The sequence below is a fragment of the Archocentrus centrarchus genome, chromosome 7, assembly GCF_007364275.1.
Source record: "Archocentrus centrarchus isolate MPI-CPG fArcCen1 chromosome 7, fArcCen1, whole genome shotgun sequence".
Taxonomy (NCBI): domain Eukaryota; kingdom Metazoa; phylum Chordata; class Actinopteri; order Cichliformes; family Cichlidae; genus Archocentrus; species Archocentrus centrarchus.
The window spans coordinates 23284045-23295625 of NC_044352.1; the positions used below are offsets into that span (position 1 = coordinate 23284045).

The 11581-nt window shown below is 41.5% G+C and overlaps 3 protein-coding genes across 5 annotated transcripts; 2 read left to right on the plus strand and 1 right to left on the minus strand.

Moving 5' to 3' along the window:
• Positions 1 to 492: 492 nt before the first annotated feature.
• On the plus strand, positions 493 to 4672 carry ttll9 (tubulin tyrosine ligase-like family, member 9). Of its 2 annotated transcripts, none has more exons than XM_030732853.1 (14): positions 493 to 667; positions 1074 to 1105; positions 1176 to 1271; positions 1427 to 1538; positions 1633 to 1818; positions 1953 to 2021; positions 2104 to 2194; positions 2327 to 2367; positions 2453 to 2540; positions 2815 to 2873; positions 2990 to 3186; positions 3659 to 3772; positions 4020 to 4144; positions 4225 to 4672. In XM_030732853.1, the coding sequence occupies exons 1-14, from the start codon at positions 653 to 655 to the stop codon at positions 4293 to 4295; spliced, it is 1296 nt and encodes a 431-aa protein (XP_030588713.1). In that variant the 5' UTR covers positions 493 to 652; the 3' UTR covers positions 4296 to 4672. The 2 variants fall into 2 exon arrangements, with proteins under 2 accessions (XP_030588713.1, XP_030588714.1); XM_030732854.1 differs by having other exon boundaries at positions 1182 to 1271.
• Positions 4673 to 4711: 39 nt separating this feature from the next.
• Positions 4712 to 8639, minus strand: fam217ba (family with sequence similarity 217 member Ba). The gene is made up of 4 exons (XM_030732849.1): positions 7972 to 8639; positions 7773 to 7872; positions 7559 to 7623; positions 4712 to 7467 (listed from the first exon to the last, which is right to left on the minus strand). Exons 1-4 carry the CDS (start codon positions 8076 to 8078, stop codon positions 6033 to 6035), a joined length of 1707 nt encoding a protein of 568 aa, XP_030588709.1. The 5' UTR covers positions 8079 to 8639; the 3' UTR covers positions 4712 to 6032.
• On the plus strand, positions 8547 to 10942 carry ppp1r3da (protein phosphatase 1, regulatory subunit 3Da). Of its 2 annotated transcripts, none has more exons than XM_030732856.1 (2): positions 8547 to 8970; positions 9264 to 10942. In XM_030732856.1, the coding sequence occupies exon 2, from the start codon at positions 9292 to 9294 to the stop codon at positions 10207 to 10209; it is 918 nt and encodes a 305-aa protein (XP_030588716.1). In that variant the 5' UTR covers positions 8547 to 8970; positions 9264 to 9291; the 3' UTR covers positions 10210 to 10942. The 2 variants fall into 2 exon arrangements, with proteins under 2 accessions (XP_030588716.1, XP_030588715.1); XM_030732855.1 differs by having other exon boundaries at positions 9289 to 10942.
• The last annotated feature ends 639 nt before the right edge of the window (positions 10943 to 11581 follow it).

An 11581-nucleotide genomic window follows, 5' to 3' on the forward strand; every position in this document is an offset into this window, starting at 1 on the left:
AACCTACACTTTTGCAAAAATTTTAAATGCAGTATTAGCTTCCATTTACATATTTGCGAGAGCTGGATAATGCAAATATGTGATTAATGCTACACAGTAATTGATTTGATTAAGCATTGGGTATTAAATATTAATGCTGATAAATAAAATACTAGTATTGATCAGCATAAGCTACAAGTGGCGCCATGTGGCCTGCTCATTTGGGGGTTTGGCGCTACCAAGTGGTGGTTTGACAAAACAGATGAGGATTCATAACGACCAAGACAATAATAATTTCTATATTTCAAGTCTTGTTTGTATCATTCTTTTGTAGCTTTTTGTATAATTTTCACGAATTATATGCCTCAAATTATGCATCTCATCGTGTTATCGATCAGGTCATGAAACAGTATTATAGCTGCTGTAACGACTGTGTTTTAGGACAGCGCTTCTAGTGGTCCATCTGCTACGGGACGCACACTGGGACAATCTTCACAAAGGCGATGGCAAGATTACCATGGTAGCAGCTGTTGTTAAACACTGTTGGAAACTGGACAGCTGCTAACTTCGGATATAGTTGCTAATACGCGTTACTCTCACCCGTTTTTGAAAATAATTTAATTTAATAGTATTTTCCATAATAATTTGTTGCATTTTCGCGGTGAGCGCATCCATGTCAAAGTATAAGGTAACAGAAAAGAGAAAGAATCTACATCGCGGATGTGTGCATGGCTTGTATTAAAAAACTGTTGTATTTTGAGGGTACCTGACCTAATACATTAGGAAAAGAAGAAGAACGCTAAGGGTTGTATTCAACTGTAGAAAAAAAAAATACAGTAGTAACCTTTGGGTTAGTCCCTGTTTGTCGCCCACATGCACGAAGCTGCCTTAACGCTGGAATAAAGTAACACATGAGAGGCACAAATTAAGAGGACGTTAGGGTTAAGCAGGCTTTGGCAACTTAAGCCAGAGAAGTTACTAACCTCTACAGCTGTGTAGTTTGCACTTGTAAAGTGTTTGTAAAGTTCAATTTTGCACTCAAGATCACTGAGATTGTTTTGCTTTTTTTTTTTTTTTTTTTTTAACCATTATAGACATATGGATACAAAGGCTCATGTGAAGAGCGGTAAGTCTTAATTTGTACATTCTGAAATACAAATACTGGTAGCACTGACTGTGTTGCAATGGTTCTTAAGGGACAGAAGCAGTTGTGTGCGTTACAAATGTGGCCTTTCTTGTAACACCATACAAGATGTCCTGCACCAAAGACCAAACTGGATTGAAGTCAAAGAGTAAGTAGATGGATATTTTAGAAAAAGTTGTGGATTAATGTGCAGAAGTGTATACTGTATATAGACTACACCATGGATAGATTAAGATGGTGTGTTTGACCTTCAGCTGTCTTTAATTTTTGGCCTGTGTGTGATATTGTTTCTCCTCTTCACAGTGATGGTGAGTGGGACTTCAATTGGTGTGATGTGGGATGGCTGAGGGAGAATTTTGATCATATATATATGGAGGAGCATGTAAGGATAAACCACTTTCGTAACCATTATGAGGTGAGCTGGCATCAGTCAGTCATGGCATATAACTATTAAATTACTTACTCAGCAGTAAGTAAGTATTGTTCTTTGTTTCTGTTTTACACAACAGCTGACTCGCAAAAATCTCATGGTGAAAAACCTCAAGCGATACCAGAAACAGCTTGAAAGGGATGTTGGTCGTATAGAAGCATCCAAATGTGATTTTTTCCCCTGCACCTTTGCACTGCCCAGCGAGTATCATCTCTTTGTAGAGGAATTCAATCGAAACCCTGGCAGCACCTGGATCATGAAGCCGGTTATTTAAAAAAAAAAAAAAAAAAGACTGCAGATGTAACCCAGTGCAAAAAAAAAAGAAAAAAAAGAAAGATCTTTGGATGATTTTTAGTTTTGGATGAAACTAAAAATAAGTTATCACTTCTGTTTGTTTAGGTTGCAAAATCTCAAGGCAAAGGCATTTTTCTCTTCAAGAAACTGAAAGACATTATGGAATGGAAGAAGGTGAGGCAGATCAAGGAGTTGGTTGTAAGTCAAATTACTGAAAGCAGGCATCTGGAGAGTCTAATTGATAATACTCATACAGGATGGTTCCCGCTCAGAGGAACTGAAGGATGGAGCTCAAGTGAAAAGCTATGTGGCACAACGCTACATAGAGAACCCTTATTTAATCAGTGGTAATAAACTTAGTTAAAAAGAATGAATACAATTTATTTACAGTTTAGTTTAACTGTAAGTTAACTAGAGCCAGTGAGAAAATAGAGGCTTATATCCTTGCTTCATTACTTTTTTTGCTTTTGTCCCTACAGGCAGGAAATTTGATCTGAGAGTCTATGTGCTGGTCACCTCAGTATGTACTGATCGCTGTAGGTTTCCATATTTTTTACAAAATGTAAATGCTGCTGCATGTTAAAATCAGCCTGTTTGTATTTCAGTACATGCCCTTGAAAGCCTGGCTGTATCGAGATGGCTTTGCCCGCTTCTCAGGCACCCGCTTTTCCCTCAGCAGTATTGATGACAAGTGTATCCCTTTTTCTGGTGCTGTGGATTTTTTTTTTTTAACCATTTATTTGAATGTTAATGCAGTCACTATTATATGTCTAACTCTTAAGTTTTTAGCACAATTAATTCATTTAATAAATTTAGCCTCTGTCTAATGAAATATTTATGTAAAGTCAATTTTAAATAGCTCATTTTCATTCAATTTTTGAACAGGGTGTTCCTAATTTTGTTGCTTTCATTCATGTCCCATGCCGAATCACATCATTAGAATCTTCTCCTTAGTAAGTGTTTTCAGATATGCATCTCACCAATGTCTCCATTCAAAAAACAGCACCTGACTATGATCATGAGATGGTGTGTAATTCAGAAACATTCAGAAATGTTTTCTTTATGCTCATTTTTCAAAACATCTCTGGTTTAACAAGTCCGTATCTCTTTATTGCTGTATTGCTTCATCCAACCCTATATAGGGATGTAAGTGGCAGATGCAACAGCTTCGAAGATACCTGACTGCAAAACATGGTAGAGAGATTGTTGAAACCCTATTTAAAGAAATAGACAACATCTTTGTCCGCAGTCTGCAGAGTGTGCAGAAAGTCATTATAAATGACAAACACTGCTTTGAGCTCTACGGTTATGACATACTGCTGGATCACAACCTCAAACCGTAAGTCTGTGAATACACCCCAACACAGTGCGCCATCACATTTACAGTTATTTCCAATTATCCACTACTAAAGCATGCATACTCACACTTAAACGTGCAAAAAGACATATAAGAAAATGTGGTTTTGGAAAATGTGGTGATTTGGCATCCTCGGGTTTCTCCTACTGGCCTGAGATGGCTTATGTTGCATCTTTATAAAATAAAAGTAAAATAAATACCTAAAAAGAAGATGTAAATTTGCTAGTTGCAGGTTCCAGAAATGTATGAATAACCACAAAAAAAAGTGCACAGCGTATCTGATAAGCTGAGACCTGTGCTGTACTAAATAACAGCACACAAATTAATTAAACCACCTCTTTGCACTGCAAATACTAGCCATCCTTAATGAACTGTCTGCTGTACCTGTGGACCGGCCAACAGTGGCTCAAAAGTAAGTGTTTGCTGAATGTAATCACCCTACATCTCTTTGCAGGTGGTTAATTGAGGTGAATGCCTCTCCATCACACACGCCCAGCTGTCAGGAGGATTACAAGATGAAGTGCAGACTGCTGGAAGACACTTTGAATGTTGTTGATATGGAGGGAAGGTAAAGACCTCTTTCATATGTTTTCCTTTTTGTCATTAGGGAACAGTGTTTGAGGGCTTCTTGTCCCTGCAGTCATTAGAGACAGAATACATTTGCAAGTTATATGGTCTAAGCCTGAGTTATTGCATATTTGAAAGTTAAAAACGTGGGTGTAAAGAAGCTCTTTTGAAAAACTTAGCAATATTAACCATCTTACTTCCATTTCCTTTTTTCCCTACTGCTTTCTAATGGACTGTTTTCCCCTTAGGCTCACTGGGAAGGAGAAAAGAGTGGGTGGCTATGATCTCATGTGGAATGATGGTCCTGTCTATAGAGAGGATGCCAACCTACAAACATTTGGTAGCTCAGGTTTCACTGCCAACACACACCTAGGTAATCTAAATGTGCTGCTCCTTATTCTTCTTTTTGAGGCAACAGTAGTCCCTGATTTAAGAACCTGTTCTTTGTTGTAGGGTGTGTGAACGACAGAGAGAAACAGCTTCGCCGGCTTCTTAAACCATTTCCATACCAAAGGAAGACATGATCACATTTTCTGTGCTGCTACTCCAGTACTTAGTGTTCAAGATCCAGTCGTCAGGGTGGCATGCAAGGCGTCTGCCAAGCAGTCAAGCTACAGAGAACACAAATAAATGAGAAAAATAAAAACACTGCTCATACTTTATACAGTTATCTCTGAAGAGCTGATGTTTACGATCTACTACAAACCATGTAATAACCCTACAATACATTCAAAAAAGAAATGCAGCTATACAAAGTTTTTGTTTATAAATGCAGTAATCAGTATGTTTGAATGACAGTGTGTGTTTGCACAGTTGCATACACAGTGTCACCAATACAGTATCATTTCTTTAGACGCTGCAACAAATGACCAACAGACCAGTGCCACTTGTGTGCAAAACATTTATTTCTATGCCTTACAAATACTTGCATTCAACATTGAGAAAATACTGTACATACCACAATCTTTCTGCGTGCATGTCAGTGTAGTGTACACATTTAGAACAACACTGCCACTCCAGGCCCCTTATCTATGGCTTTGATAGTTTACATAGATATTAAGTAAAGAGGTGCTGTCAGGATACATAGCACATTTACATTGGAGTAGTGTTCTCATGAATCAAGTGCACATAATGATCACAAGAAACAGATAAAACGCTGATGTAAACACAGTGTTCTACAGACGTCAAGTATGCAGTGGCATATGGAGGTGATATGTAGAACATTACAGCCTAACAGCTATGATCCTCTGAACTTCCACTGGAACCTGGGAATGACATAAAGTTACATTCACTGCTTTTGCTTTGCGTTTTTCTTTTTGTGCGTGACAGTGTAAACAGCAATGACAATGAAAAAAGAAAAAAAAAAAAGTGCAAGTCAACCACATCACTTCTGAGAAATATAACTATGGTATATAAAATTTGGAAAAATATGCATTTACATTCGTAGCAAACATTACACCATCTTCAATGATAGAAAGAGCTCAGCTCTATGCAAAATACAGTATATTATCATAGACTACAATTCAAGCTGTTCAAACATGAAAAGCCCTTGTAACCAAAAATGTCAAACCATAGCACAAATATATCAGAAACAGACCACATTACTTGCAGTACCCCACCACTTACTGTGCCTCCGTCTTTTCACATAGAGATGCTTTAACTTAAAACGAGGCACCAAAGGAACATTAAAAAGCAACATCAAGAAAAATAAAAACGTTGAAAACAAATACATTCCGACATCAAAAAAATTGCACTAGGAACAGCTATGGTTGTATTTGATGGCGGAAATATAATGACCTCTGTTTACTTTCACTATGGATTACTTTATGCTGAAAACTGGCCAGTGGGACAGTAAATGCTTATTTTAACATTAGAGGATTACTGAGCAATGACTGTGCAGTGCAATAGTTTTATTTTACATAAAAGCTTCACTTTCTGAATAAAAGCAGTGTTTAGGTTCGTGGTGAGCCTTGTGTCAAAACCCAGCATTATTACTATAACTGTACATTTTGAATTAAATGCAGCTTATACAGTTCTGCTCTATTTAAATGTCAAATTAATCTTCGCTGAATTTTTCTGTATTCTAGCTGCACGATTGCTGATGGTTTTGACCTTTAAAGGCTGTATACCACTGACTGATTTAGCTGTACAACAGTTAGAACATGTTACTATTACACAGTTTACACAGAAAGCAAGCATAGGTTCAAGCTCCCGTACCAAGTAACCTCTAAGGAAAGCACTATATTGCAGGTCTACAGGGGTTACTTTGCAACAAAGTGCACATTTTTTGTTTTGCCACACTGCTTACTACTAAGTGGGGCTTTGGGGAGAGAAGACGGGTCTTTAGCAGCTCGTTTCATGGCTGTTTTAGTGGCTTGACCTACTGCCTCTGTCTTCTGCCAGTCCTTCTCCTCTTTCTTGGATGTGATGGCCTCTCTCTTACTTGCAGCAAAAACACGTTTCTCTGCAACAGTTGCTTTAATGCCACCGGGCTCCTTTTTAACATCTGTCTCAGAGTTAGCTCTGACACGGCTTTTCCTCGCCTGACCTCTGCTGTTTTGGTTAGTGCCAGATTCCTGGGGTAGCTTACGGGCATTGCCTGCGGCCTGCATGTGCCTGTGATGACTCTTTCCAGCTGAGGGGCTAACCGGGGTGTGAGCCCCTCCTCCACTCCCACCTTGCCCTCCTGGGCTCCTACCTTCTGTAGAAGTGGCTCGGGTCTCACTGCTGCTCCTTTTTGTTGGTGCTCCGGGTCGGGCTCTGCGCTCAAGCAGAGGGCTGAGTCGTGAGTGGCGCTGGTAGGCATACGCCGAGCAGCTTCCATTACACAGTGGGTAGCGAATGTGACAGTGAGGACACACTGGAAAGCGGGAGAGCTGGTGCTGGGCTGAGGCAGGTGATGGGGGATTGTTGACAGGTGCAAATGGGAAGGCTCGCTGGCTGTGTCGCAGCCCTTTTGGGGAGTTGAGTCGGGTTGGCGGCGCTGTGTGAGGCCTGGGCTGATGAGCAGTAGCGGCAGAGGAGAAGCCCTGCGGCCTTGGACGGCTCCCAGGTGGCCGGCTGCTCTCTACTTGTACTGTTTGGATCTGAAGCCACTCCAGCTGGAGGAGCCTCTCCAGGTACTTCTCCAAGGTCCCTACTGGCTTGGGCCGGGGGGCACCACGACCCTCTGTATGCAGAAACACTGCCAGTTGTCTCAGACTCCAGCTGTTAAAGGGAGGAGGAAGAAAATCTGGGTAACTGTAGCTGGGTTTCTCATTCTCATCTTCATCGCCCACTGCCCCATGGGGTCCTGGAAAGTCGGGGGGAAAGTCGTTAGTGTTGATGATCTCTGCCCGCAGGTTGAGATGGGGAGGTGTGCAGGGAGTGCACGGGGAGGGTAGAACTGGAAGCCTCTCAGAATCTGAGAGATCACTGGCACTGTCAGTGTCATCATCCTTGTGGTTGTAGTGCTGCTGGAGTGCCTCAGGAGTGGGAGCCGGGGAGTGCGTCAGGGGCTGAGCCGGGACCTGCCGTACTCCTGATATTGGAGAGAGAGGCAGCGAGAGGGCTCGCCGATTTCTCCCCATCCCCCCACGATTTTGCTGGAGCTCGCTGCTGCATTGGGACATGCGCTGATTTTCTCGTTTTTCCTCCTTCCTGTGTGCATATGATTGCTTGCGGAGCTGAGGTCTCAAATCCCCTTCTTCTTCAGGGCTGTCAAGAGACAGATGAGGAAAAGCTGTTGGGGATTTAGGGATTTACAGAGCAATCACAAAGCATACAAACCCCCCAACTCTGCTCCTACCTGGATACTTTGCTCGTATTGCGTGTAGTGCAAGACTTCACTCTGGCACCTTTTGATTGTGCACCCTGTAAGACAATGTTTCTTAATTGTTTGATTACTTCTGCCTTATGTACAAAGGCATGAATTCATGAGGAAACCCTATCTTCCTGTCAAATAATAATAATATTGAAAAAACATGACATCCCTTTAATTTATCAGGGCATCATTCACATACCCTATGCACTGTTGTCACTGTGTCCTTATCCTGACCTGGTCCTGGAAGGCCATTTTTCATTTGGCCCACAGATTTCTTCGTCTTGTTACCTTTCTTTGAACTTCAAAAACACAACATGGGTTTGTTAGGATTGCCTTCATGTCTGAGGTAAAGAGATACATTAAAATGTTCAATACGCGCCACCATATACGAGGCCTACCTGGTTACTGTCCCGCTATTTTCAGTATTTTTTACCCGAATCTTCTCTTTGGAAACGACCCGTTTCAGTGTCGTGGATGCTGTGCGTTCCTGCATGATGGGCCCCATGTTGCACCACAGGGGGCGGATGCTACTTCGAGTCCAACACAGTTAAATCAAACGGTAGCTAAAGAACCCAACCGACATCTCGGATCACATACTCTAGTCTGATAATGAGGCTAAAAACACCCATTTTCTCAAAAATGCTGCAGTGCATCATGCGCAGATGTGAGTCTCTCCTCCTCTGCAGGTTAAAACGCGTCCTCCTGATTCTCGTCGAATCGCCCCGCTGTTCTGTCGCAGATCAGCTGTTGTTTCAATCAGCTGCTGACAGCTGGCGTATCTCTTTCCCGACTGTCATCCTCGTCGCCATTACAAACGCAAGACAGTCAAACGGCGCAAACGCTTTGTTTGGCTCGCCGTCCCAGTCAGATAGGTTTGTTTACCTGCTGCTGACTGGCTCTCTGTTTGTGTCAAAGTGAGCGTCAGCGGTGCATCATGGGACTTGCAGTTAAAAGCGTACCGGTTGCATTTTAAAGCGTTTGCAGAAGCCCCTTTTTTTTGCAGTCTGCTTCCTATTAATAAAGAAACCGAGGGCACAAGATGGGAACCGGAGAGGACCATGTCCGAGGAAAGGTGTAAAAAAGAGTGAAATTGCAGCAGCTTCATCTGAAGTACTCAATCACCCATGCGACGTCATTCTGGTCCGTGTGTAGTTTCCTGTTAACTGCGAGCATGTTAGCCGATCTGTATAGACTTCACACCGAGGACGTGTGTGGGATGTTGAAGAGCAACGAAGGTGGATAGTACTTGCAAATCAGGTCACAAGATTGCAACCAATAGCGGGCACTACGTGGTGCAAGGAAGCACGCAGCTCTAATAAATACTACTATAAATGGAGGCTCGAGATTAGGCTGCGTCCTGCTGCTTAGACGTGACTGACGCTTCAAATCTTTATATGGTGAGATGATGTCAACGTCTGATTTTGATGATTGATGTTAAAGGTAGTTTCAGCAACACTGCAATCGTTTAGGCAGGCAGAAATAGACAGTATGCATGCAGGCACGTACTCCCCGAGTACACGCCCACTCTTTACTGTTCAAATGCACAAGTGCAAAATTGTTGTGGTCAAAGTTTTTGCACTGTTTATTTCATTTTTTTTGGTAAAAGGAGTAAACTAATGTTGCAGCTGTGTCATTATGCTTTTAATTAGAGTCATATTTGCAGCTAAGTAAATACTTAACAACTTTACAGGTGAACTGAACCCCTGTTCTCACAGGACATGGATAAAGGGTGGTTTATCGGACTTGAGAGGATTCCTCCAACAAAATCTGAACAGAGGATGTCCAGCTGCAGCAGTGTCTCGAGGTCCTGCGTTACTATAAACCTGAGTGAAATGCTCCGAGCCGACAAACCTAATGCACAGAAGAAGCCGGTTCCAATCCGCCCCCCAAGCCCCAGAGTCTCTTTGCCAAAAGAACAGTTTCAACGCAGTCTCTCCTGTGAACCCACACCTAAACCCATCATCCGTCAGCGATCACACTCACTGCCTTCTGCCACACAAAAGAAAAAGCAGTGCAGAAATGTTGGTGTACGGTTTGTTGACTCTTTGGGACTGGACCTGGAAGATGTCAAGATTTTTAAATCGGGAGAGGATCCATTTGTACCACAGCATGTTACCTTTAGATTGTTGATGGGTGCAGAGATGGCCGATGCAAGGCATCTGGAGATTTCTTTGCCATACCTGAAGCCAGCATTTGCCCAGCAACCTGGAGACCATCCAGGATTCCTGCATCATCTCTGTGAGAAGAAAGTGTGTCTGGAGAGAGTCCTGTGTTTTGAACTAGGGGTCATCGGAATCACCCAAGTCCTCAATTTGGACTTTGAGAAAGATGTGACGGCTCGCTATTCATTTACGGGGTGGAAGACCTGCACAGAAGTTAAGGCTTCTTGGGTGTCCAACATCACTAAGAGCTGGGAAGGAGGAATGGGCCAAATCAGCTCTGATACGTTTCGTTTTCATCTGCCTGTCCCTCCATTCCTGCAGCCAGAAGCAGTCTTAGAGTTTGCCATTAAGTACAAAGTCGGTGGAGCTGAGTACTGGGACAACAATGATGGAAAGAATTACAAGTTAGTTTGCCAAAACTACAAACTTTCTGTGCCCAAAGAATGTGAGGATAGCATGGTGCACTTCACTTAGGATGGATGCACACTAAAGGAGAATTATTTTAGAGCACTTAATGAGTACATGCAGCAATACCTGTAATAGCAAAAGGGCACTCAGCGAACACGTCATTTGCCATGGCCATTTATGCTATTTTTTGCAATTTCAAAGAAAGCGATCAGAATCTGCATGAAAATTAAGTTCTTGTTGTGAGCATGCTGCACATTGCCATATAATTTTTTGAGATTTGGCTTTTTTTTTGGGGGGGGGGGTTGTGCAATCTTAGAGAGACAAATGCACTGATGAGATAAACAACATAAACTGCTCATTGTCTCAGTAGCGTTGGCATAGTAGCAGTTTGAAAATCTAAAAAAACCACAAGTGCACTTACATCTAGTGCCAGCTTTACTGCCACTGTTTTACACTTGTATTTTTGTTTGTAAAAAAAAATTGCACAGAATTATATTTTCCTACTAAAAAATTGCACTTCAGTGTGGGAACATCCCATACATAATTGTTTTGTGAAGCTGAAATGAATGCACTTCAATCCATGTTTTCCTCCAGCTGTTTGTAAGTCAAATGTCAAAACATGCCATTGATGCAAACTAAATGTTTCTTATGTGGTGAACAATATTTAGGTTACAAAATTCAGTTGTAATATTCTTAGAAAATGCTGGAGTCCCACATCTTAAATGGGGTTTCTCCTATTTTTCTTTTATCAGCCTTTCTGAAGAAGCTGGTCAGTGCTTTTTTTTTTTTTAATGACAGAATACTCTAAACAAGCACACTTTGTCAGTGTTTCAGCCACATGGGAATAAATGACTTCACACTCAGGGGAAATGTAATTGTTTGTTTTATCTTTGTGAAAGTGACAGATCCTAAGTAGCAGTAGGCCCACCACACTGTGAAAAGATCAACTACAAGTTAAAGTCCTGTATTAAAAACCTTAGGTGTAAATATGCAAGTATTATCATCAAGATGTATTTAATATCTCAGGAGTACTTATTCAGGAGTACTTATTCATGGTGTTTTACCATTATAAATAATGTTTTTGAATTGCTGTTGCCATAAATGTGTGGGTTGCATTTCACTGCTGTAATGTTAAAAGCTGAGTAAACTTTAACTGCTGCTGGGTAGTTTAACGTACAACAGTGGATCATATTTTGTAAAATCATGTTTGTAGTGTAGTGAGAAGCAGATGTCTCAATTTTTCATGGGCTCAGAAAAACAACCCTGTTTATAGCTTTGTGACATTTTCCAGCTCATCCAAGGTTTGTTTTTAGCCTAGCTATATGGACAAAGTATTGAATGACACCTGAATTCAAGTTTTTTCAGTTCCACAGGTGTATAAATTCAAACACCTGGCCATGCAGTCTGCCTTTATAAACATTTGTGAAAGAATGGGTTG

Coding starts and splice junctions, on each gene's coding strand:
- ttll9 (XM_030732853.1), top strand. Junction 1,106..1,175: donor AAAGGCTCATGTGAAGAGCG/GTAAGTCTTAAT, acceptor ATGGTTCTTAAG/GGACAGAAGCAGTTGTGTGC. Junction 4,145..4,224: donor CACTGCCAACACACACCTAG/GTAATCTAAATG, acceptor TCTTTGTTGTAG/GGTGTGTGAACGACAGAGAG.
- fam217ba (XM_030732849.1), bottom strand. CDS start 8,078: ATGGGGCCCATCATGCAGGAACGCACAGCATCCACGACACTGAAACGG. Junction 7,873..7,971: donor AATAGCGGGACAGTAACCAG/GTAGGCCTCGTA, acceptor GTGTTTTTGAAG/TTCAAAGAAAGGTAACAAGA. Junction 7,624..7,772: donor CAGTGACAACAGTGCATAGG/GTATGTGAATGA, acceptor ATTGTCTTACAG/GGTGCACAATCAAAAGGTGC.